The 27,528-nt window shown below is 38.6% G+C and overlaps 1 protein-coding gene across 1 annotated transcript in view; it reads left to right on the forward strand.

Annotated features, from left to right (window-relative positions):
* The window catches only part of EPDR1 (ependymin related 1), a 54,639-nt gene extending 32,509 nt beyond the window's left edge, over positions 1-22,130 (forward strand). Inside the window, exons 2-3 of the mRNA XM_075212567.1 lie at positions 17,111-17,319; positions 21,444-22,130. Coding sequence (XP_075068668.1) covers positions 17,111-17,319; positions 21,444-21,634 — 400 coding nt within the window. The 3' untranslated portion in view covers positions 21,635-22,130. The remainder of the gene's footprint in view (positions 1-17,110; positions 17,320-21,443) is intronic.
* Positions 22,131-27,528: the final 5,398 nt, after the last annotated feature.

Below are 27,528 nucleotides of genomic sequence, written 5' to 3' on the forward strand. Positions count from 1 at the left end.
GCTATTCCAAGGGTTTGCTGGTGATATACTAAGTACAAAGGAGGAAGGATTAATAATATTGTCAGTGTAATGGGGACTGGTCGTATGTTCCACAAAGTGATCTGAGAATGAGACCAGTCCAGGCGGGCAATGGAATCAATGCAAGAACCACTAAAGTATCCCCAGAGCTGAAATAATGCTCTGGGGGACCTTGGGCACCTAAGACAGGGGGGTTATCACTTTAGATACATTAAGCAAATACACAGGCAAAACTGTGTACACTACTGTTAGTTGCATGCAGCTCTGACTTCACGAACAGTACAGTGTGAAGCGGGACATACCTTTCAACTGTCCTTGTAGTTGGACCAAATCAAGACAGTCACCCAAATTTAGGACTGCTCAACCACATTCAGGACAGTTGGCAGACTGTCCTGCTCTCTCCTACTTGTTCTTATCACCTTCATCACCTGTGGCTGCTGGCTTCTTTAGATCAGTTGCAGCTTGTCTGGATCCTGGAATATTGGAGGCCCTATTTGTAAAAAAAAATGGGTAAATGAAATATAGAACTCCAACCAGCCTCAGCATTAAATCAATAGCACCCACATTTAATAATTAGGCCTCCCTCCAGTCCCAACATTAAAATAATAGTATTCACATTTGATAAATAGATCTGTTTCGCTCCAACCAGCCCAGACATAAAAGTAATAGTATCCCCATTTAATAAACAAACCTATTTTCCTCCCTCTAATCATCCCCAGAGCTAAATTAATAGCATTTATGTTTAATATAACCATTTCCCACAACCATCCCCGGCATTAAATAATTAATATTCACATTTAATAAATAGCCCTCCTCCCTAAACTCAGACCCACATTCAATTAATAGCCCCAAACCACCCTAGCATTAAATTAAATTAAGGGTCCTGTCACCTCATCTTAATTTAATAGGCCCCACCAATAAATTAAATTGCCCTACCATCACCCCTCAAATAAAATAGCACCCATTAAATAATTATCCCCACCTAAACTTCACCTTTATATCAATAGCCTACCTCTCACCAAGGTGCTATTAAGACAGCCCCCCTCCCTTCCCTCATATCACACAATATATTAAGACACCCTCCCCCCTCTCTCTGCCAGGAAACAAAATAGGAAAAAAAAAAGTAATATACAAGGCGGCCTCGTTAGGCCACTGGCCTACCGGGAAACTTCCCAGTACGGCCGATGCCCAATCCGACCCTGATACTCTCCCTGTCTCTGATCACATTATTCCATCTTCACTCCATATCATTCCATTCCATTCCCCTCCATTTCAAACCATCTCTATTTTATAATTCCATCTTTATCTTATATCAATCTATTTGCAATATCATATAATTCCATCTCATGTCATTGTCTATCTCTCCATATTTTCACATCTTCCTCCCATATCATTCCATTTTCTTCTCATGTCATCTTCTCTGTCCCTGTACAATCTCCATACTCCATACCATTCAATCAAACCCCCATATTTTCTAATGTGTCCCATGTAATTCCTAGAGTATTTTCTTTTCCATAGGGTAACCAGATCCTAAAATTGGATTTACTATACACTGCAAGTCTGAGGCTTTTGAGAAACAGAGATTGTGTGCCCTAAATTACATGCTGAGAGTTTGATGTGGAAACCACACCATATACAGTATATTCGATTGAATAGATAGTGCTATTGTACATTAGCTAATTACCCAGGAGGACAATTGTTTTAAGGATCATCTGATACATTTAACAGCATATATAATGTAAATAAGATGAACTGATTACTGTATTGGACAGGTAACGCTGTGATGTATTGGGATACATTCCTCAATTTTTTAAATGAATACAATATAAGTATCGTTTGATGAGGATAGCAGTATTCTCCAGTGATATATTGAGTTGCAAAAAAAACAATATCAAATGTGTTTTTATAAATACATTTTATTTCTATTATAACATTATCAACCAGACTTAGTAAGGTTTAGCTTATTCAGCAAAAAGAAAAGAAAATGACCTTAAGGGGCACTCATGAATGGAAATAGACAACATATATATTTACATTATATTGATATGTTGGTGACACTAAAATCACTCTTTATTATGTATCAATTTAGAACGTACTTCTAATAGCGAAATATTTAAAATTTGTAATTGGAAACATACATTGATATATACATAAATCAGTTAAAATAGACAATACTTTATTGTCTAGCCGCGAGGCTACTCTGATGTTCTTATGTGATAATTGAATAAATATTTTCATAAAACCGCATTCACGGTATGACAATCAACTCCAATTAAATACTGACGCTCAATATGTATCTCCTATGTATAATCAGGAGATTTACACCTCTAATAGTGGGCTATTGATAGGTTAAATCTGACGGGGATTAATATCCCTCTCATAAACCCTAAAGCCCCTTTTTTTATAACGGTATTGCTACAAATAGGAAGTTTTGCCTTGTTAAAGCTACTAGCGAAACGCGCGTCGGCGACGCCGCGCTCGCTACTCTGCAACTCCAATTGCACTATATTATTTACACCTCCAATACTATAGGCAGCTAGTCCAATTACAGCTTTGTTAGCAGCTAGCGGTGCCCACTATCTCAGTAGTTCCCAGTACTGCAGCAGACAGCTAGACTGCAGTACTGTAGAGATTTGAGATTCACGTTACCACCTCCATAGACCTGTTTAGGAGTGGTATCTGAGACAGGCTAGATTCTAGATCAGAGGAGTCAATAATAGCATTATATCTGTTAATAGAGGCACACTTCCTATTTGTAGCAATACCGTTATAAAAAAAGGGGCTTTAGGGTTTATGAGAGGGATATTAATCCCCGTCAGATTTAACCTATCAATAGCCCACTATTAGAGGTGTAAATCTCCTGATTATACATAGGAGATACATATTGAGCGTCAGTATTTAATTGGAGTTGATTGTCATACCGTGAATGCGGTTTTATGAAAATATTTATTCAATTATCACATAAGAACATCAGAGTAGCCTCGCGGCTAGACAATAAAGTATTGTCTATTTTAACTGATTTATGTATATATCAATGTATGTTTCCAATTACAAATTTTAAATATTTCGCTATTAGAAGTACGTTCTAAATTGATACATAATAAAGAGTGATTTTAGTGTCACCAACATATCAATATAATGTAAATATATATGTTGTCTATTTCCATTCATGAGTGCCCCTTAAGGTCATTTTCGTTTCTTTTTGCTGAATAAGGTTACCCAATTATGTGACCGGGTGCACCCCCTCCCCAATAAATATCTATACCAAGTTGGTGTTAGGGGGAACTATATTAGTGGAGGAGGTTATGAGTGGTACACTTGGTGCAGTTAAACATTCTCTTTAGTAAGGTTTAGATCAGTGCACTGATCATAGTATTTGCTTTTTATATAGTACTTGTTATGTTTTATTCATTTTTGCAATAAAAGGTGTGTTATTTAATTTATTCAGTTTCAAGGAGTCATTTGTGGAGATTGGTGTTATTATTTCCCAGCACTGTACTTTTATATTGATTAACCCCCCATATTATTATATCTTTCCCTCCCTCAGCCATATAATTTCATGCACATATATTGCATTTAAAAAAAAATCTCTTATTTGGTTTTATATATATTTACAATATATTAAGAAAGTTCACAATAGCTTATTACATTGAAAATATGTTTGGATTTATTATATTAATAAGTAATACTATAACTTTTTACGCTTACACTTGTGTTTCAGTCTGAATCAGGCCCACATCTACTATATAAATGTTGGCTACAGTTCATTACACCCAACTTTCTACTTTAGGATCTGATCTATTCATTTAATAATAGAAAAAAGGGATTTTAAGAAATTAGGGTGCCTGTTTTGCAAGATTAGTGCCTGGGCCTTCCCTGTGAATCTGGACAGTTGGAAGACTGTCCCACACTCTCGTACCTGTTCTTTCACTTTTGACAGCCTATTGCTGTTAATGATTTCTTTATCTTTGCTGTAGTTTGGTCGGAACTTGGAATGTTGTGATTCGGTTTGGGAAGATATAGGTATTATTCACCTCCTGGAAACTGTGTCACTTCTCACTAACTCAGATATAACATTACACCCAAAGACTGCACCTTCTGTACTTGTAGCTGTTGAAAACCAATTCAAAAATCATGATTAAGGTCTCCAAAATAAGACTCTTCCTAAACCACACTTTCTCATGTCATACCCCGAACCTGTTTTTCATCCCAAACCCCTCCCTTCCCTTCCCTCCTGATCCCCTCCCTTTTTAAACCTTCCCTACTCTTCACCACCCCCTTGCACTTACCTTAAACATGCAGTGGAGTGGACCCACCTATATTATATACTTCCTATCCTATTATATTATTCCTTCTAATCTCTTTTCCTTTTACCTGTCTAAAATTACCCTCCACCCCTATTTATACAGTTCCACCTCAGTCTCCAGTCTCATTCTCCTAATACTTGCTGTACTATTTGTCGGTATTAGTAGTTTATTCTTCTATTTTCAACTCCTTTATTTCCCCCATTTGCTGTTTCTCTTTCTCTTTACTAGGAATATTGTGCTCCCTTCTTTAGCAGTTCTATCCCTTGATGCCTATAATGTATTTTTATTTGCACCCCTTTCATCTCTGTTCTATATTCTCTTTCTCTTACGCCTTACTTTGCTGTTGTCTTTCTGATATGTTTTTCATAGAGGACACTGTCTTATCACTTCCTTTTTACTACTACTGTTTTTTGTGTTCTGCTGTCTCATTTTTCTACCCCTTGTGCTCTTCTCACTTTCATAATCCTTCTCTTCTTTTCTCCCCATTGTCAATTTCCTACAATCTAGCTCCTCGACACAGTGCTTTCCCCTATCCATGTTCCTCCTTCTTCCCTTCTGTTCAATTTATATTTACCCCCAAGTATCCCAATGACCGTGTCACATTGCTAATGAGGCTCCTGGCGGTCCTAGAACCAGCTGCTACTGAAGCAGAAAAGAACTGTGCTATGGAGTATGTGTTGGGGGTGTCTGTGTTACCTGTGCAGCCTGTCCAGCTGCTCTGGATGATGCAACACCAGATCGGGCCCTTGCCTAGGATACAGGGACATTCTCGCTGGAAATTGATTGATAAGGTGTTTTGGTCCATGATGGGTGTACATGGTATCAAAGAGGCAGAGTGACTCTGATACCTAAGTGCCAGTCTGATAGGTTGTGCACTTTAGGCATACCATGTGTTGAGCCCTTTAGCCTACGGCAGTTATGAAGATGTCCACTGTACAGTCTTGGCCCATTTAAGATTAAGCCGGAAACCTACAGATCCAAGTAATGGACAATGGCCAAAAGGGGCAGGTCACATGTGGAGTTTACCAGCCAGCTGTGGGTGGCCTGCAACCAATAATTGGAGGTAAAAAAGGCAGTCTCTTCAGCTGAGGTAAAGGACCTGGTTATGTTAGACCAGCCATGGTGAAGCTGTTTCCTGAGGGCAAGAATAGGTGAGCGACCGCACCTGCAGGCTTAGAGCCAATCATTCTAACCAAATATGAAGATGCAGCCAAGTTGGCTGACAAGTATGTGGATAATTGGCCACTGTGGAGAGAGTGAGTGGACTGGAAGAATGGACAGAGCAAACAGCAAGAGCGAGGTCCAGAGATATCACTGACAGGACCGATGAGAAGCAACAGCATGCAATGTACCCCAGCATCCCCACTGAAAGATGCACAGAGCTGCCTAATCCACAAATCTGCTCCAGATGTAATTGACTCATTCATGTAGAGAAGGATTGCCCCCACAGCCGAGGATCCATGCCAGGAGCTCACCCCTGAGCTGCCAATGGTAGCTTGCTGCTACATGGACCCACCCAAGCAACTGGAGGAGGAATGCTACCCTAGTGCGCCAGGGGTGTATTAGCATCCGAGGTATCACTGGTGTTGGGTGTTGAGAGGGATAGCCAGCAAACCGACCACGTGAACAGCCTGTGTGGGTGGGAAACTGGATGGTGCAGGACTTAAAGACTCAAGAGCATCTATCACACTGGTGCACCCTGACTTTCCCTAGATCCCAAGTATTAAGTCGCAAAGTGCACATTAATTTGGTGGGTTGGCAAACAAATGTAATACCTGTGGCGAGGGTGCACATGGACTGTGGTATTGCCTATAGGATGGTGGAGGTAGGAGTATTGATTGGACCAGAGGATGTGGTGTTGGTGAACAATTTGGAGAATGGTTTGGCTAGCTATTTTGCATCGGCAAATAGCCAGAGAATTAAGGAGAGATGCAACAGACTTGGTGTAAGATACCAAATGTAAGAAGGGGGAGGAATGTGACAAGGTTGGTGTGCAAGGACATTGAATCTAGGGGCCTGATTCATTAAGGATCTTAAATTAAGAAGTTTCTTATTTAAGTCTCCTGGACAAAACCATGTTACAATGCAAGTGGTGCAAATTTGTTTTCTGTTTTGCACATAAGTTAAATACTGACTGTTTTTTCATGTAGCACACAAATACTTGATAGCTGTATAAAAGGAAGAGGGAGGGATTTGGAGGGTTGGAAGAGTCTGATATTGTCTTATGCACGGAGAGCACATTTTATTAAAATGATTGCTTTTCCCAAATTACTTTATTATCTATAGACACTCCCTGTTCTACTCTCCCATAGAGACGTTCTGCAACTTTATTTAGGAAGTTTATATCAGTGGGTAAGAGACCGCGTATTGGTTTGATTAAATTGCAACAAAGTAAATCAAATAGAGGGATTTATTTTCCTGATGACAGACATTATAATTGTGCCTCATTGATATGTTACCAAAGGCACTGGCTTAAGGGTAGGAATGTATACACTCCCTTGCTACTTGAGGGTGAATTTTTGAATAATGTTAACCTAATCAGCTTTCTCCAACTGCATGACCAGAGGAGTGTCCAAGAACTACAGAATAATTCATTACGAGGAAAGTTTGGCATATTGTTCGGCATAAGGCTGGTCTTAATGCATTTAAATCACTTCACCAACTGCTATTGTTACACCCTGACTTTCAGGGTGGTGCAGCGGCCTATCCCTTCTCGATTTGGAAGGTGGGTGGGATCAAGACAATTGCGTTTGTAATACATAAATTGTACAGGGATCCCTTAACATTCAGTGAGATAATTTCTAGATATCCAGGTGTAGAGGCTTATCCACTTTTATCCAAGCCCAACACTGTTAGCTCTGTGATCAGGATGTTTTCTGATCCAGACTAGGACACTCCAGTGGATAGGTTCCTGAGTTCCCCATATGCCAAAACCAATGCCATTTTACGGTCAACTACACACTCCTGTTGACTTCTCTTCCTCTACAATGGGGATGGACCAATGGCTATCTCTATTTCCCTCTCTCATAGTCAAAGATTTATTGCGTACCCTTGAATTATCTTGTAATGTCCTCCCAACCAACATATTTGTTGAAATGTTCTTAAATATATATCATGGAGAATATTTTGCTGCAAAGAAGAAACTACATGGGTCTTAGTACTCATTTCTGCTGAAGTAGGTGTGGTGAGGAGAATGCAGTTTTACTCCATTGCATTTGGCAATGTACTTTGGTCAGGGAATTTTGGCTACAAGTTCAAAACCTTGTGCTACAGGACTGTCATGGTCGTCTGTTTTTCTTGATCCAGTTTGGCACCTTTGGGGCTTTTTTGAAGCAGGAGTGTGATAGAATCTGGAGGCCTTGATAAAACCTATGTTTATCTTGAATGCAGTAGCACTAGCAGGAATGGAGTTTAGGACTGGAGTCTGTGCCAGAGCACAGAACTGGAATTTTGCAATGGCAACACTTTGGAACTGTTTGTGGGAACTCAACCCCGGCACCTGTAACCAGGCACATGGAACTGGAACCCACTACTAAGAACTCAGAATGCGCACATACGGAAACTCAGAACAGAATGAGCTGGAACTGGAGACAGAAACTCAGAACTGTGATGAGGAATGGAGGACTCAGGATTGTGAGACAGCCAGAGACCTATAACCTATACACAGATACACAGAACTGTAACTGAGCCCTAGAGACTCAGAACCAGCCCGAGCTACAGGACTGGTGATACTGCAAAAACCCAGAGCACTGCAGAATTAGCATGATGCAAAATTCTTGCTGCGGTATGAGCACTCTTGCAGAAAGATGGTCACTTGGAAATGCAGGTTATTCAGGAACAGTACCGGAAACAACTGGAGTCCAGAGCCAAAAACTATCCTCAGGAGAGTAAGTGTGCTGTTCAAGCAATGAGCAGATCTCAGCAGGTTTAAATAGGGTGTTCCTAAAGCTTTAGTTGCACAGATTAGTTGATCACAGCTGTTGAATCTGGTTGAGCTGGAAAGATCACCTGACTGAATCCAAGATGGCTGCACCCATGCAGCAGAACAAACAGTATGTGTTTGTTAACAAATGAAGATGTGGTGGTTAGGAATGCTGCTGGTAACCAGGAGGGACCCTGATAGCCATGAGATGACAGCGGCAGACATGGTAAGTGCGACCAAGACACTGATGTGTGAAAGAGATCTTAGTTATGTCCCCTTCACTGTGAGCTTTATTTGCCATCATCCCCAAGCAGCAAAGGACAGCCATAGGTAGCAGGAGATTGTTGTTAGCTATAAGCCTGGTAGTAAGGAACACCATCCTCCACACCTGGACGCACCAGAATTATGATTGGACAGGGAAGGGAAAACAGACGTTTCTTCTCCACATGGGAGAGCTATATTGATATTTTGTCTTCAACCACAAAGAAACAGATTCATAAATATCTTGAACATACTTTTTGGTGCAATCTTAGGGAACTGGTAGAAGATCCCCCTATCATTTTATAAGATACCTCCCTCCCCGGTGATCATTTATATACTTACAGACCTGCTTCCAGCCTCCAGTCATGAGAGATGTGGATGAGAGAACACTTTTAAAATTGTTACCCATCTAACACGGTACATTGACTTTAAACTACTGGGAATTTCTCAGTAATGCTATTGCCAATTATTGAGCAATGTAAATGTGTACTAATTTGATTATTTGATTTTGTTTTATGAAACCAACTAATTCAGTCAAACATACAGCCTCTAAGTTGGCTTTGATATCCATATTGTTTTCTAAGATATGAGCAAAATTTTCTTGCTGAATCTTTGCAGTGCTTCTAATAAAAAAGTTATACCAAAAAAAAAAAGAAATTGCCCTCAAATCCCATAAGTGTAAATTTAAGATGACCTGATAATGTATAATGTTGTAAAATTAAATCCATATGGAATGAACTGAACAGAAACCATTTATGGTTTTCGGTACATTTACAGCAAAGTAAATCTGTTCTACTCATTCTCTTTCCCATCTGCATTTGCACATCAGGTGCTGACGTGTCATATGAACTTCAGCAAAGTTTTATACTATCCTCTTTGTCCCAAACTGAAGTCAGTAGAATCTGACATAACACAGATGCTGCAGTTCACTGATCATTAGCACTAGTCTAATGCTTGTCAAGAAAGGCTACATTTAAATTTAATTTCAGTAAGATTGATTTATGCTAATTACAAACTTTCACATAGATCAATGTAGGCTTAGTTAGCACCTCTTTATTTGAAATGTTGCATATTTTTTGATAATGAAAACAAACATCCTTTTGTGGGATACCTTTAAAAATACCTATTTTAGGAAGATATGTTTGCTTGCAAACCTTTGCCTAGGTTTCTTAATCTAATAGTGTACAGTCATGGGCAAAAGTTTTGAGAATGACACAAATATTATTTTCACAAAGTCTGCTGCCTCAGTTTTTATGATAGCGATTTGCATATACTATAGAATGTCATGAAAAGTGATCAGATGAATTGCAACTAATTTCAAAGTCCCTCTTTGCCATGACAATGAACTTTATCCCAAAAACAACGTTTCCACTGCATTTCAGCCCTGCCACAAAAGGACCAGCTGACATCAGGTCAGTGATTCTCTCGTTAACACAGGTGAGAGTGTTGACGAGGACAAGGCTGGAGATCACTCTGTCATGCTGATTGAGTTACAATAACAGACTGGAAGCTTTAAAAGGAGGGTGGTGCTTGAAATCATTGTTCTTCCTCTGTTAACCATGGTTATCTGCAAGGAAACACATGCAGTCATCATTGCTTTGGGCTTCACAGGCAAGGATATTGCTACTAGTAAGATTGCACCTTAATCAACCATTTATCAGATCATCAAGGAGAGAGGTTCAATAGTTGTGAAGAAGGCTTCAGGGCGCCCAAGAACACCCATCACGTGCCAGGAAATCTCCTAAAGTTGATTCAGCAGCAGGATCGGGGCACCACCAGTGGAGAGCTTGCTCAGGAATGGCAGCAGGTAGGTGTGAGTGCATATGCACGCACAGTGAGGCGAAGACTTTTGGAGGATGGCCTGGTGTCAAGAAGGCCAGCAAAGAATCAATTTCTCTCCAGGAAAAACATCAGGGACAGACTGATATTCTGCAAAAGGTACATGGATTGGACTGCTGAGGACTGAGGTAAAGTCATTGTGATGAATCCCCTTTCAGGTTGTTTGGGACACCTGGCTTTTCCAGAGAAGGAAAGATGAGTGCTACCATCAGTTCTGTGTCATGCCAACAGTAAAGCATCCTGAGACCATTTATGTGTGGGGTTGTGTCAGGATCTGCCTGCAAGGTTATGCATTACATGCTACTTTGCCTGGCAGCTCCTGCCTTTTCACTTTATTAGTGTGTATTTGCAGCAGTACCTCTGATCACCAGAGGTGCTGCTATCTTGCCTTTCATGTTTGCATTAGGGGTTAACACTTTCTCCAATTATCCCATGCACCTGGGTGTGTTCTCATTTCCCTTATATATACCTGTTCCTCCCAGCAGTCATTGCTGGTTATTGTTGTCCCATCCTGTTGTCATTTCCTGATGTTTCACCCTGTGGATTCTTTCTCCTGCTTGCTCCTGTGATTATGCTGCATTGGGATCTCAACATACATTCTGCTGACCTGTTTTCATCTGTGAACCTGGTACTTTCCTGTGCATCTCCCTGTACTTGCTGCCTGGAATCTTCCACACCTCCAGTTTACCTGCAACTGTGTAAACCTGTTAATTTCTACAGACCATTATTACATCATCTGTTCAGTCTCTTCAGCAATAAAATTATATTTTTTTCACCATTATTCATGGCTCCTATTTCTAAATTGATCCGTGACAGGTTGCTTCTCAGCCAAGGGAGATGGCTCACTCACAACTTTGCCTAAAAACACAGCCCTGAATAAAGAATGGTACATTTCATTCTCCTAGAGCAACTTCCCCAACCACCCAGAACAGTTTGGTTATGAACAATGCCTTTTCCAGCATGATGGAGCACCTTATCATAAGGCAAAAGTGATAACTAAGTGGCTTGGGGATCAAAACATATACATTTTGGGTCCATGGCCAGGAAACACACCAGACGTTAATCCAATTGAGAACTTGTGGTCAGTCCTCAAGAGGCGGGTGGAAAAACACAAATTCTGACAAACTCCAAGCATCGATTAGGCAAGAATGGGCGGTCATCAGTCAGTATGTGGCCCAGACGTTGATTGACAGCATGCCAGGGCGAATTGCAGAGGTCTTCAAAAAGAAGGGTCAACACTACAAATATTGACTCTTTGCATAAACATTGTAATTGTCAATAAAAGACTTTGACACTTATGAAAATTTTACATCAGTATACCGTAGCAACATCTGACAAAAAGGTCTAAAAATACTGAAACAGCAAACTTTGTGAAAGCCAGTACTTGTGTCATTCTCAAAACTTTTGGCCATGACTGTAGTATAAGGTTCTAACCACTAGCTGGTGCTTGTTCTGTACCACTGGTCTACTACTTTTAACAGCAATGAGTGGCAGGACCAGAGATTCAAGCTCAGATTGGAATGAACCACAGTAAATCCAATCAGGTGCCTCACTGCACACCATGCTAATTGATTGAAGTCCAGATTGTGCATAGTCAACCAATTCCTGATTGTTTTAATTTTCATTCTGCAAAGCACAGAAGACAAGTAGTAAAATACATGTAATGGTGAGGGTTCCAGGTGTGGATTGTTGCAGCCAATAAAGGAACATATGAGAGATATCTGAGCTATGGAGGAGAGTTGGACAAAAGTGGATAATCTCTCTTAATTAAGTATTTTGCAAATGCTATACTAGTTGCGTCATTCAAAAGTTATTGGTAAAACCATATATTTTATTCCTGATAAGAATTGGTATCCTTGTAAATTCTGTGAGAATGCTGTCAAATATCAATTGACAATATTATACAAATGTGCACAATTCCATATACAATTTGGTAGATTTAAGCATGTTATAGCTCCTTAGAATGTCACAAAAATGTGTGGTAGACTTAGACCACCTGAGTGTATCTATATAACACCAAAAGGATGATACTTTATGTGTTTTGTATCTCAAATCCATTTTAGCGATTCTGTACATTAAAGGAAACTAAAGTGTAGGTTTAAATGGAGATATAATACATTACTTTAATGTACATTGTAAAATACCTTTCCCTGATTATCCCATAGCCTGGATTCATCATGAATGCCAGGTCTAAAAAATCTAGGCTTTCCAGCCAACCCTTACCATGTAAACATGAATATTCATAAACAAAACCCCACCTTTCATCTCTTTTATACAGCTATGGATGATTTAGCTAAGAATTAAAACGGGACACCTTGATTCAAGTCAGAATGCAAATTAAGTTTAATGTCCGTGTTTTAAAACAGTACACAACGTTTAAACAGTATTAGGGGTGGTAATATGCTCTGTATAAAGAGTGCGTAATTTCTGTAAGATTAGACGCACATACTGACTGAAGTATTTTATACAAGCATTTGCACTATGTTTACTACATGTGTATTCACAATGAATTCACATCAGAACACAAATAACTGTTATTTGATCATAAATTAAAATAACAACTGGTAACAACATAATAGTAAACCAAATAAAAAAGAACACATTTAACTAAAATTGGTTCAGTATAATCCAAATATTTGAGTATTTTAAAATAAATAAATAACTCCTCAAAATGTACAGTGCATAGAATGCGTATTGAAAATAAACCGATGCGTGCAATTGTTCTGTGTTAGCTACTGAGACATGTGCATGAAAGGTATTAAACAAAGACAATGCCGTGTCAGACCACCATCATCTGGCATTTAGACCTATAGCAGGTATAAAAGATAAGGCTGAAAGCAAGTGTATCTTCACTGAACATAAGATTTGAATTAGCTGTATCTGCTTGAACATGCCCTTGTACATGGCTTAGTGTCACGATAAAAGCTGAGATTTGGACCCCTGGGTCTGCCTAGTTTGATGCTACTCAACCCAAAGGCGTGGAGTCTAACAAGGCAGATGGTCTTTGCCACGGAAACCCGCAAGGAGGTATTGACTTTGTGGCCTCTGCACCACCCTCAGGGAGAGTGCTAGACGATGCCCTTAGGAGAATGAGAAGATTTACAATACTACTGGAATGATGGAGAAGAGTGCTGTTGTAAATGGAAACCAGTGTCCAAAGGATGTCTCAGGAGTAGCGAGCCAAGCACGAGAGATGATAGTCTGCAGAGAGGTACCACTGGACTGCAAACTGTACGGTAGAAGATGACATTCTGTCGACTGAAGATATCACTGGAGCGGCTCGCTGAGCACAGAAGGTGATAATCTGCAGCGAGGTTACCACTGAACAGCAAACTACGCTAGGAGGTGATAGTGTGTGGATGGGAGATATTACTGGAGCAGCGACCTAAGGATAGGAGGTGATAGTCTGTGGAGAGGTTACTACTGGACAGCAAGCTGTACACTAGGAGGTGATAGTGTGTGTGCTGAATGAACAGAAGGTACTGCAGCAGGAGCACCAGAGCACAGGGATCCATGTCTGAGTAGGAGACAGAAGACTGACACAAAGAAATGGTCGTACGTCCGGACATGAATCGGGCCCCTTATATGCTTCAGAAGTGACACACCTTTAGAATTTTTTATCCTTCACTTACAAGTCTATTTACAGGTCTATTTTATCCTTCACTTACAGGTCTGCTTAGAGCAGCGATAGAAAATCAGGTATTGACGCAAGTTACTAATAAAATATGGCCGGGGCACACATTATCACTGGAGGTAGGGCATTTCTCTAAAGCATAAATCCCTTAAAAAGAAGAGCTTCCCCACATCTGGTTCCTTTTTATCCCTCAATAAAACAGAAGACATTTCACACCTCATTGCCGTTTCATCTTTGTTTGTACTACCTCCAGACCCACCGATGCACTTACATATTTGAATTAACAGAAAGCATATCTTTGAACTTCCAGATAATTTGCCTGATTTGTTAACATTTACAGTATAACTGTACAGTACAGCCCTCCTTCTAATGCAACATTTACATACATATAAATACTAGTTTTTAGTATTAGTTCAACCAATGCTAAAGTTAGAAGCAAGCAATGAAAATGGGCATTATGGTAACATTATGCCTCCCTTTACTCGTACTTACAAGAGGAAATTTTCTTAGCAGAGCCAAATATCATGAATGAGACATAGTTCACTAAAGCCACTGGATTTCTTCATGGATTCCAGAATTAAACATATAGTAGGTATAAAGTAACCACATGATCTGTGAAATAAGTTGCAGAGGATTTGCCTATATCTATTTGAATTAATAATAATTAAGGTACTGTTTTCACTGAGTGTCTCTGCTATATATAAAGCCATATACAGAGAAATCTTGAGCAATATCTGTAACTAGAAATAACATCATGTAAGCAATGTTAGTAAGCCACATACATAAAAGTTTTATTTATCTTTGTCAACATTAGACATTCAATACATACATGAAGCCAGACTCAAAGTGAAACGCAATCAAAGGCGTAACATGAAAAGGTTGCATGGGCAGCACGGTGGCTAAGTGGTTAGCACTTCTGCCTGACAGCACTGGGGTCATGAGTTCAATTCCCAACCATGGCCTTATCTGTGAGGAGTTTGTATGTTCTCCCAGTGTTTGCGTGGGTTTGCTCTGGGTGCTCCGGTTTCCTCCCACACTTCAAAAACAAACTGTTGTGTTAATTGGCTGCTAACAAGTTGACCCTAGTCTGTGTGCGTGTGTGTTAGGGAATTTAGACTGTAAGCTCCAATGGGACAGGGACTGATGTGAGTGAGTTCTCTGTACAGCGCTGCGGAATTAGTGGTGCTATATAAATAAATGGTAATAATAATAAGTGTATGAGTATGTGAACCGTATTCAGTGATGAAGATGCGTCCAGGTCTGAATGAGTAGCACATAAGTCAGCGTTACAAAGACACAACCCTCAGACACTTTTGTCCAATTTGCAAACATGTACAAAAACCTTTTATTTTCTATATTACAAATGCCATTTTTATGAAGTATCAAATGTGAATAACAGCAGGAACAACTTCCCAACATACGTACAAAAACAAAAAAAAATATCTTTGCTTTAACACACTCGGTAAATCCTAATCTGTGACCGAATGACTACTGAAATCCCAATAAGTGTCTGCAAATAATTCACAAACCTCTAATTACAAGCAGTTTGCAAGTGTGAGTGTTTGATTTCATCATAATCCGCTACTTACACCTGCCCCTGACGACTCACAAATAAAACTGCATTTTCAGGCGTTATCTGTGACTAGGTCCCAGTCTTAATCCGTGTGCAATTACTCGCCTTTACTATACATGCCTATGTTACAATATCCATTCCCTTTCCCTTCACATGTCTTCAAACATAAGTGCCAAAATGTTGCAGGTCTGAAATCTGTCACACGATAACCAGATATCCCTGTTTCCCAGGGAAGAAGAGAAAGCTCTGTCCCAGGAAAAATCCTTGGGAGAAACATGATGGATGTGCTTGTATGTCCCAGCTTGTGTTTTAAATTAGGAGCAACATCTCGATAAATGTATTTGGTGGGAAATAATAAATTAAAAAAAAAAATTCTTTGTTTTTTTCTTAATGATTATATTATTAACAGGTGACAATAATTGAATACTTTTTTTTGTGTGCTGGGATATTATTTTGCACACGTATTGTTTGTATCCTGCAGTGTCTTGTAGCTCAATACGGCAAGTGCTATATATGCAGAGCGTACCTACACCTGTATTCAACAGGAGACGTTTCTTCAGATCAGCTTATAGTTGAAAAACATGAGTATGACCGAATTATGTGTGTTTTTTTAAAAAAAAATCTCTCCCTACATTCATTTTACATGCCTTGATGAATCAGCCCCCCCCCCATCTCTAGAGAGGCAAGAGCATGTAAATACTGCTATACTGCTTAAAAATGCAGTGTAGCAGTATTTAATAAGACCCAGAGGGACAAAGAGGACATCAGAGAGGTTGTTATAGCCCAAGTGGTGAATGAAGAGGTTGTAAGGGGACACTAGTGTCAGATCTACCAAGGAAGGTGTGATTGACTAAGAAAAGAGATGTACATATTTATTTTAGTGTTATTTTCATGCTGGAGTGTAAATAAAGAGTTTATTTTAATAGAGATGATCTGGCGCCTAAATCATTGAGACATCTGTTCGCACAGTACCCACCCTAAGTTACCACACATGAGTTTCAACAATGTGGAGTCAATGAGACATTGATGAAAACTTGCATGTGTAGCTTGCCGTTAGCATTGTGCGGGAAGGGACTTCTGTGCAATAGTGACAAGTAATTTGATGGTAATCACTGTGTAATATCTGGCTGTCGGAAGAAGTAATGTATGGCTGGCAATAGGAGATATGGAGTCTGCACACCTTTATTAGAGAGCAAATCCCTATATTGCTAGGCTAGGAGTAACACTACAAAATATAACCTTTTTGCCATAGAACACATACTAAGAGTTCCCTTTTATGCAAGACTTAGGACATCTTTTTTCACCAAACCACAGATGTCAGGTATTTTTTTTTAACTGAACCATGCACCAGGTGCATGATCATTTAAAATGTTGCCGGTGTGTTTGAACACATTCATTTGTATTTTTATGCCAACAATGCAAATGTTGCAGTGCCTCCTTTAGTGGGTATGTCTAATAGATTTGTATCCCCAGATTTATTTTGTGGAATCTGGAAACTTTAATTTAGGAACAATAAAGTAAACTAATAATATACATTTATTACTTTTGTTTCTCAGGTTTTTCGAATACATATTTCTGTATAAAGAAGCAGTGATGTTCCAGATTGAGCAGGTTACTAAAATCTGTGTCAAGAATACTTTGACAGAACCTTGGGACCCATATGATATACCTGAAAATTCAACCTATGAAGATCAGTATTACATAGGAGGACCTGGGGACCAAATCAATGTCCAAGAGTGGTCTGACAGAAAGCCAGCCAGAAAATGTAAGTTTATATAAACATTGTTACTAATCTAGAAGTGCAGTACATAATCACCCAGCTGTGAACTGCCTACATATTTAAGATGCAGAATTTATGCTTGCAGTAGACATTAGGGGCCTGATTCATTAAGGATCTTAACTTGAGAATCTTCTTATTTCAGTCTCCTGGACAAAACCATGTTACAATGCAAGGGGTGCAAATTAGCATTCTGTTTTGCACATAAGTTAAATACTGACTGTTTTTTCATGTAGCACACAAATATCAACTTTAAATTTCAGTGTACAAATAAGCTATCAAGTATTTGTGTGCTACATGAAAAAACAGTCAGTATATAACTTATGTGCAAAACAGAATACTAATTTGCACCCCTTGCATTGTAACATGGTTTTGTCCAGGAGACTGAAATAAGAAGTTTATCAAGTTAAGATCCTTAATGAATCAGGCCCTAGTTATTATCCCTAAAAACTGAATTTCCATCCGAGAAAATTAGTTGTCTAGGGTTTGGTCTTTCAACATGATGTGATGAGTCCTTCACTTTACTGCTCTTCTCACTTCTGCTGGCAGCATCCTGTAGGCTTTTCTCAAAAACAAATATACACCATCTTTATGCATGTGCCTTTCATGCATGTTTTTATTCAAATTGCTTCATTAGACCCATGGATGTTTTAGTATATACAATTGTTAAAGGTACTTCTTGTATTTGAAATGAACTAATTGACTTATTGCAAGTTCATTGACATGTCAGGTTAAAGCATACTTGACAACTGTCCGGGAGACTACCGAAATTTGGGTAGGGCTCCCGGGAGAGCAGGCAAATATCCTGCATATGGCAACATGCTCCCCAAAATGACGCAATTCGCGAATCGAGCCAAAATGATGCAAATTACCGCGCCCCGCCCCTCCCCTCCCGCCCTCCAACAACGCCCCCCTGCCTGGGATCTCCCAGAATTAGCTTGCCAAAGGTTGGCAAGTATGGGTTAAAGTCATTTTAATAATAGGGACATCATAGGAAAATATAATGTAATGCACACATACTAAACATAATAGAAGCAGGAAATGTAATATAAGAGAAGCAGGAAATGTAAATATGCTGATAAATATTTCCCTTTTGTTATGTAAGTTAAAAAACCTCTGACAGTGAAAATTGAGTACAGTATTGAAGGCAACATAATATGGAATTTAGTACTATTCTTAAGACAAAGTAGATTAGCATAATGTTTTTTTATATACATGTCCACAATATGTGTTATTCTGGGGAGTTATGTATGACTTTATTTTTAAATTTAGAAATGGGTTTTATGGAATAAATATGTACTTGATTCAAAGATCTGCCTGACCCAATAATGATTCCCTCTCCTTCTCTACAGATACATATAGACAAGTACTGAAACCTAGCATATTGTGTTTAAACTATAGGAAGAAATGTAGCTTGAGGATACTGTGAAAGATATTACATTTAAAAAGAGGTTAGATGAAAATGTAAATGAAATGTCTCCGGCCTTCAGAAAGGAAGCTTCCTTAGTTACCTGCAGTGATTTCCCCGTTGCTAAGATCAACACTGCCTGTTCATTTACTTCCAAAGCCTGTTTTCCCAAGGGCATACCTAAACACTAGTGGTGGATACAGTGGAAACTTGTAGAGTATATTGAAAAGGTAGACAGTTTGGCTCCCACAGGCAGTGTTCAATCCTTACAGTGCTATGAATAGCTTCACATGTTACCCTGACATGGTAATCCAATTCATATTGCGCAAAGTCTTTCTTTATTTTCTAGGAATTTTTTAGTTTGCCTACACAGAGAGCCTGTGCACTCGCGAGAAAAACAGCTGTGAAATGTCTAATGTGCTGACCAGTTCTAAATGTGTGGGAATATGGGATGGATTGTAAAATGAATAAATATCACTGTAGACAGACACCTGTTGTGGCTTTCAATGACTCTTGTTTATGCTTCAGCAATGCACGTTTTCTTCTATATGCTTAAAGAATAAAAGTTGCATATGTAGGTTTTTTATATTTAATTATCTGTATTAATCACTTTTGTTTTATAGATAGGTGAACATGGACACATTAGGCTTTAGACTTTATTACTGTTGAAGAATTAGAAAACATCTAGTAAAAGCCAATGCGCAGGAGTAAATGTTTGTAATTTATTCACATATGTTGTTGATATGCTGAAAACATGATACAGATTATTGTGTTACAGCTGAATGTGGAAATGCTGTACAGATAGATATTTCTAAAAAATTGAAACAAATTAAAGCAGTTATTTTGAAACTGAAAACACATTGAAAAAACCTAAATGAAAATTTCAAATTCATACCTCTCAACTTTGGAGCTCTGGGAATTGAAATTATTTGTCAACTGGTGCTGCTCTTTTATACATTTACATAAATTTATATAATGGAAAGCAAAAAAGTGGGGAGAAAAATGTCCTGCAGAATATATAGTTGCTGATAGGGCTCACTGAATAAACCTGTTGAGTGCCACCGACATAGGATTTAAAGCAAGCGTTGTCCCACAACATAGCTACTGTATGAACACTCCCAATGAGCAAACATAGCTGTTGGAACATTCAAGGAAAGGTAGATATGGAGCATGTTTTGTTTAAATTAGAGAAATAAGTGACATCTACCATGCCACACTTTACCCTCTTCTAATATATCAAAATATGGTCTACTTTAATTTACTAGATGTATCTGTATGCTGAGTATTAAATCATTTTTTGTTGGAGATTTAGTGAAATCTAATGGGTGTGACTATATATGGACCAGTTCTACCAACTTCAACATCTTTTTTACTCATTGTAATCTGTAGAGCAAAAATGCTTTTGTACACACTATTTTAAAAAGGATATACATAGAGCCTCATTTTGCATGTTGTAACTTTGCATTTTGTGTACATTATTTTGCACTGCGCATGCACATAACTTATGCCTCTATTTTGAGTTGCACTTAGGGTCCCTTCCAATGTAAGAGGTGAGTTAGGGCATTCACATGCTTTAAGCATGCAGATGCAAGTTAACCAAGCCCTATTTTAGGTTAGATACGACTTTTCAATACTTGCTCTTACTTGCTCTTACACATATTGGACAGCTCTTCTTTTACATTGCATTTTACAGTTGGGTTAGGCCATGTTCCCCTAACAACTATAAATCAAGCTGTGATTTTTACTTTCTCAAATCCTGTCCTCAGGGAGACCTTAAAGTACAGGTTTTCTAGGTCACAAGTGAAATAATTAGTGCTACATGTGGATCTTTTAAAATGTGTCAGTCAGTAACTATTACACCTGTGCTCCATTACGGAGATATGGAAAACATATCCCTGAAGACTGGTTTTGAGAAAGCCTAGCATAGACATTCACAGCCGCAGTCAAAGGGCACATCAATAGCACCAACTTTAAATTAGATACTCATAACAGAGGTAGCCAATAGCACTTATAAGAGGCATAATGTAATTGCCATCTTTAGCTTTGATTGGCAGTGCCTACCCTATAAGGGTTTACAGTTAGTCACAGAGATTAATAGTAAGCAATACTTTCCTAATAATACTGGCGCATTTCTCCAGCTACAAGTCTGGTTTTATCAGAGGAATATTGTAAAGGGGAAGTCTCTGGATATTAAACTCCCCATTGGCCAATCAGCTTGCAATAGTTAATTAGACTAAAGAAACTCATTGTAATGATATATCTATTGAAACTATCTTGGGGACAGTATATAATTACTCATCATATAACATGTATATATACAAGGAAATATTACAGCTCATTTTGCCATTTTGGCTAGTTTAACAGACTATGGAATTTAAAAGAAGGAAAATAGTTCCTCATAGTTTTGCTAAAATCTAGTACAGTGACAGTTACATGTAGTGCGGCTATGTACTTAAATAATAATGGTGCAGAACTCTGATTATTCCCTGAAAAGTGTTTCAAGTAGCTTTGTGCCATACTGGTGTTAACTTTTAATCTGTTTTTTGCCTATCTTACTTTGCTGACAGTATGCAGTTTTAGATTTAAATATGCCATGTACCTCTTTCATGTGTTTCACAACTTCTAAAACTTTCACAAGCTAAAACTTTGAAACTAGAACTTTGACCATTTGTTTCCTATCATGTTTTCTCCTGCATTTATACAGATGAAACTTGGGTTGGAGCTTACACAGACAAGGATTGCTACCCAGTGCAAGAAACCTACACAAAGAATGACAGCATGACTACCTCCACACGTTTCTTTGACTTACAGATAGGCATAAGGGATCCATCTGTATTCAACCCTCCAAGCAGCTGCCAAAGTGCACGGCTAGTGTTAATGAGGGATGGCTGCTGAAACTGGCAGACACGGACAAGTGGCTTACTACATATACAGTATGGATTAGAAATCAACGCTAATATTTAGAAAGCATTGCTTAACATGAGAAGGAATAACATATTTCTTTTTTCCATATTAAAATGAAAAGTTAACTTGCGACATTTGTTTTAATACATACTATATTTGGATTTCTTGTAATCTACATGATATATGAACCATTGCACAGTATGCTTGCACATTTACAACAGCCCCAAGCCATAGCATTACATTTGTTTTATTTAGGAATACTTGTACTAATGATAACACTTTAAATCAGGGTATGCTGTGATCTAGAGTGTGGGTCACTAGCAGCGGTGATGTCAGTGTTTAGAGGCAGCTGTATGCATGGTAAAAGTAAAGCTATAACAAGTGTGCATAGTAGAGCTAAATACTAAGTACAGAGTTAAAATTAAGGAAGAATATTTTGTGAATTAATTGGCATTCAGCAATGGTCATAATAAAAGGCAAATAAACTTACTTGATTTGTATTTCAGTTTGTATGATTGCAGATCAATAATGTACAGTTAATGCAGCTACATATAAAATATATAAAGACATGCCAAAAATGACATGGCACTTACTGATGTGTATCGGTCTGTTCTGCTCAATAGCACTACTGGGATTGATGTAATCTGTATCTAAAAAAAGCATCTTTATTTTGCCCATTTTTTCCTATAAAATAGAATTAAATTGGTTGGTCACGAATAGGAGGGAAACCCATCAGCCAGAAAGAGGTTAGTCAAAAAAATAATTTATTCAGGACACTGTTTTCACAGTTAGTAAGATGAGTGACCAGGACAAGAACATAATATCAACATTCTTATCTCATTCAACAGAACTTTGTCAAGGTGATATATTGACCACTATACAGTGCATCCGGAAAGTATTCACAGCGCTTCACCTTTTCCACATTTTGTTGTTACAGCCTTATTCCAAAATGGAATAAATTCCTTTTTCCCTCAAAATTCTACACACAATGCCCCATAATGACAACGTGAAAAAAGTTTTTTTGAGATTTTTGCAAATTTATTAAAAATAAAAAACTAAGAAATCACATGTACATAAGAATTCACAGCCTTTGTCATGAAGTTCAACATTGAGCTCAGGTGCATCTTGTTTCCACTGATCATCCTTGATATGTTCCTACAGCTTAATTGGAGTCCACCTGTGGTAAATTCAGTTGATTAGACATAATTTGCAAAGGCACACACCTGTCTATATAAGGTCCCACACTTGACAGTGCATGTCAGAGCAAAAACCAAGCATGAAGTCAAACGAATTGTCTGTAGACTTCCGAGACAGTATTGTCTCAAGGCACAAATCTGAGAAAGGGTACAGAAAAATATCTGCTTCTTTGAAGGTCCCTATGAGCACAGTGGCCTCCATCATCCGTAAATGGAAGAAGTTCGGAACCACCAGGATTCTCCCTAGAACTGTCCGGCCGTCTAAACTGAGCGATCAGGGGAGATGGGCCCTAGTCAGGCAGGTGACCAAGAACCCGATGGTCACTCTGTCAGACCTACAGCATTCCTCTGTGGAGAGAGGAGAACCTTCCAGAAGGATTACCATCTCTGCAGCAATCCACCAATCTGGCCTGTATGGTAGAGTGGTCAGACAGAAGCCACTCCTTAGTAAAAAGCACATGGCAGGCCGCCTGAAGTTTGCCAAAATGCACCTGAAGAACTCTGAGACCATGAGAAACAAAATTCTCTGGTCTGATGAAACAAAGATTAACTCTTTGGCATGACTGCCAGGCATCATGTTAGGAGGAAACCAGGCACCTCTCATCACCAGGCCAATACCATCCCTACAGTGAAGCCTGGTGGTGGCAGCATCATGCTGTAGGGATGTTTTTCAGCGTCCAGAAATGGGAGACTAGTCAGGATAGAGGGAAAGATGAATGCAGCAATGTACAGAGACATCCTGGATGAAAACCTGCTCCAGAGCGCTCTTGACCTCAGACTGGGGCGTTGGTTCATCTTTCAGCAGGACAACTATCCTAAGCACCGCAGCCAAGATATCAAAGGAGTGGCTTCAGGACAACTCTGTGAATGTCCTTCAGTGGCCCAGCCAAAGCCCAGACTTAAATCCGATTGAACATCTCTGGAGAGATCTAAAAATGGCTGTGCACCAACGCTTCACAACCAACCTGACGGAGCTTGAGAGGTGCTGCAAAGAGGAATGGGTGAAACTGCCCAAAGATAGGTGTGCCAAGCTTGTGGCATTATATTCAAAAAGACTTGAGGCTGTAATTGCTGTCAAAAGTGCATCAACAAAGTATTGAACAAAGGCTGTGAATACTTATGTACATGCGATTTCTTAGTTTTTTATTTTTATTAAATTTGCAAAAATCTCAGAAAACCTTTTTTCACGTTGTCATTATGGGGCATTGTGTGTAGATTTTTGAGGGGAAAAGGGAATTTATTCCATTTTGGAATAAGGCTGTAACATAACAAAATGTGTAAAAAGTGAAGCGCTGTGAATACTTTCCGTATGCGCTGTATATTTGTTTATATAAGTTGTTCTTATTTACACAGATATTTACATTTGTTTCCCTGTGTTAATAGATTTATACATAAATACATACAATAAATTAAAACAGTGCCGTTTTAAAAGTAAACAGATGAATACAAATATAACACATTAATGTAATTGCTACTCTACAATACAATACAATTGCCAGAATGACCACACCAATTAGTATGATTGTCTGCTATATGTTCTTACTTTTGGATGCATATTGGTATAACAAACTTGTGTCAATAAAAAAAATAGTTTTGGTCATTGTTATATTTTCTAAATCTGCCAGGAAAAAAATGTTTACAAGATATATGGATATAATAGAGCAGACAATTACTTAGATTGCTAAAAAACAAAAACAAGGGCAAATAAATCCTATCTAATAAATGCCACAGTAGATTTAAAATATATAATACAATTTCTTTGTACAATTATTAATACATATATGAAGCAAAACATTAAAAATAAAATAAAATATCAAAACATACTCCACCAAACCATTAATCCGGATTAATTTTGGTCTTAAATTTTGTTGAAATCACCTATAGTGCAGATATAGCGAAAAAAGAAAAAAATGTCTCCTAGACAATAATTAATTGCATAATCCGGAATTTTTGAATAGTTCACTGGACTAGCCCACAGTACAATACACAATTGTATCTATTAAATTCTGCACATTCGTTCTATGATATACACCATACTATTTTGTGGATCACAATTCTTTTCTCAGTCACAATCATTCAAATGATACAGCCGTCAGTATAACGACCTGGAGATACAGATCATACTCAGTACATCTGACTCATGAAGTCCTGCAAGCGGCTTTTAGCTCCGTCTGCTAGAGCTACATACCGAATCACCGTTCTGCAATTTAAACTTGTTCTTTCTTCGTTATATCGATCTTACCCCACTCCAGGCTTCATAAAAAGGGGGAATGTGCAATATTAATAGTGGAATCCAACTGAGATTGTGATCTCTCCTTAAGTCAGTCGATCCGATCAGTAGAGTTATAATTAAGTTCTGTGATCACGGTTCAACGGAGTTCCAAGTAATGCGTTTCTCCACTATTGATGTGTGGTTTTCTCAGAGATGGCTATTTGTTAGGTTAGCCTTCTTTTCAACACACTTCGCCACTTTTGTGTAGATATGGAATACTATAGGTGATTGAAAGTGGTACACAGTTTACTGGGCAAGTTGTTCAGAAAATGTGTCAATTATTAGGAATTGAGTACATGACATTTCTCACATAGATCTAAAGCAAGTGGTACGGTTTAAAGATTTAAACAACAAACTGAGAAAAGTAATGAGGGACACAGGAATGGTTTGGCCAGAGCCTCTGGTAATGCACAATATCAAAACCACTTCCAGGCCCCAATTTAATCTTTTACCATAAGAGATTTTGTTTGGAAGACAATCGTACATCATGATAAGTCCACAAGAGACTTTAAAATGTACACAAGATATAGCGGTGAAGTATCTGATACAAATGAGAAAACAGTTACTGAACCAACAAGAGACATTGAAATTAATTGCATCACACATGCCAATTGAGAACTGACATGAGATAATAGGACAAAGAGAATAGGTTATGGTCAGAAACTTTTTACATTCTGGTTGTTTGAGAGGTCAATGGAAAAGACTTACTGTTACGCTGACGGTCTGTTCACAAACTCACAGAACTAGTAGGCGGAGGTCTTCACCTTTAGCAGCTGCCTTTCCCATATAGCTTTATACGCTCACCGGTACTCAGATGCCCCCAGGACTTAACTCCAGATGTAGTGTAAGTTTGTAATACAAAACCGTAGCGGCAGGCCAGGAGGCAGTGTAGATGGCAGCGGATGGTCAGACAAAAGCAGAGGTCAGAGATCACTAGCAAGCAGAATAATCAGGTAGCACCCCAAAGGTCGGGGTCACTAGCAATACAATGGGGTCCAAGGAACAGGCAAACGAATCAGGGTCACAGGCAAGCAGGCAAGGTCCAAGGTACAGGCAGAGGTCATACACAGAACTTCAATCCAGAAGGTATACATCAAACAGCACAGGAGCAGGTTAGCAGACAGGGAACTGGAAGCTATAACCGGCAGTAAGGCTCAGATCTCACTGCCTTAAATAGTACACAAGAGCCAATCAGGACAGGAGAATAGGGCTGACAATCAGCCTCAGCAGGCTGCTAATTAATACTAGCTAGAACTGGCATAGGTAATAACATAAACCAGGAAGCATGTATAAAAATATAAATGAACCAGTTTAAATCATATAAGAGCTCCCCCTGGAGTTAGAGGATGTCCCTATGCCCTCCTACATCTATGCCACAAGGATAATCCCAAAGAATAAAAACTGAGCATAGAAATTACAGCACGCGCCCAGCTGCTAGATCACGCCAGGATGCGGTGTACCGCCGCGGCTCGTGACACCAACTATTGTCAGGAATGACCACAGCATTGAAAGTTGGTGAAAGATACTTGGATCCACGCATCACACTGCAAGAAAATAGCCGATCTGGCAGAGACCCAAGAGCAGCAGAAAATAAAAGTTGTTGATCATGATTTCAGGAGTCTGAAAACGACATGGTATGGAAAAAAGAATTTGACCCAGGAGAGTGTCATTAACACTCTAGCTGTTATTATAAGTGGTTTGACTTTTTTGGTAATATCTTCAATATTCTTCTTCATGAACATTTTGCTAAAATCTCCCCAGTGGTAAGACCTGGTGATGGTACTGATAACTTTTCAACAGGTAATAAGGTACCAGCTCTGCTTCAATCATCTACTTTACTCATAACAATGGAAGGGTTTTCACTTGATTAAGAAATATATATTCATAGAGTAAAGAGACAGGTAATTGATGGTAAAAAGAAAGATTGCATCCTACTCAAGAAAGATCTTTAAGATAGTCAAAGATGGATCCAGAACATTTTTTTGAATCAACATCCTATAGATTTGTATCATAGTATGATAGGATAGGTTGTTGGATATCTTCGCACAGAATAGACAAATAGACATGAAAATCTAGGATTGTTACCTGTACCTTTAAATATGACTGAGTTAATTAATTTACTAGAAGGAAGTCCCACATCTGGTTAATATAATGACACAGCCACCTCATTTGAAATTGTTATTACAGGTTTTAAATAAAAATGTTATATGTATAAATTTCAGGTACACAAGTAATTAGTAATTGGGAGTTAACATTGTTTGAATTGTAGTAACATTTTTCAATAGACGGTAGACTGGAGCTTCCAAAGTCATGGTATTACTCGTTTATTGTTCTGTACTGTTTTTCCTTGTATTGTCCATTGTATTGTGTACGGCGCTGTGGAAACCTTATGGTGCCTTATAAATAAAATATAATAA

The sequence above is a fragment of the Mixophyes fleayi genome, chromosome 5 (assembly GCF_038048845.1).
Source record: "Mixophyes fleayi isolate aMixFle1 chromosome 5, aMixFle1.hap1, whole genome shotgun sequence".
Lineage (NCBI taxonomy): Eukaryota > Metazoa > Chordata > Amphibia > Anura > Limnodynastidae > Mixophyes > Mixophyes fleayi.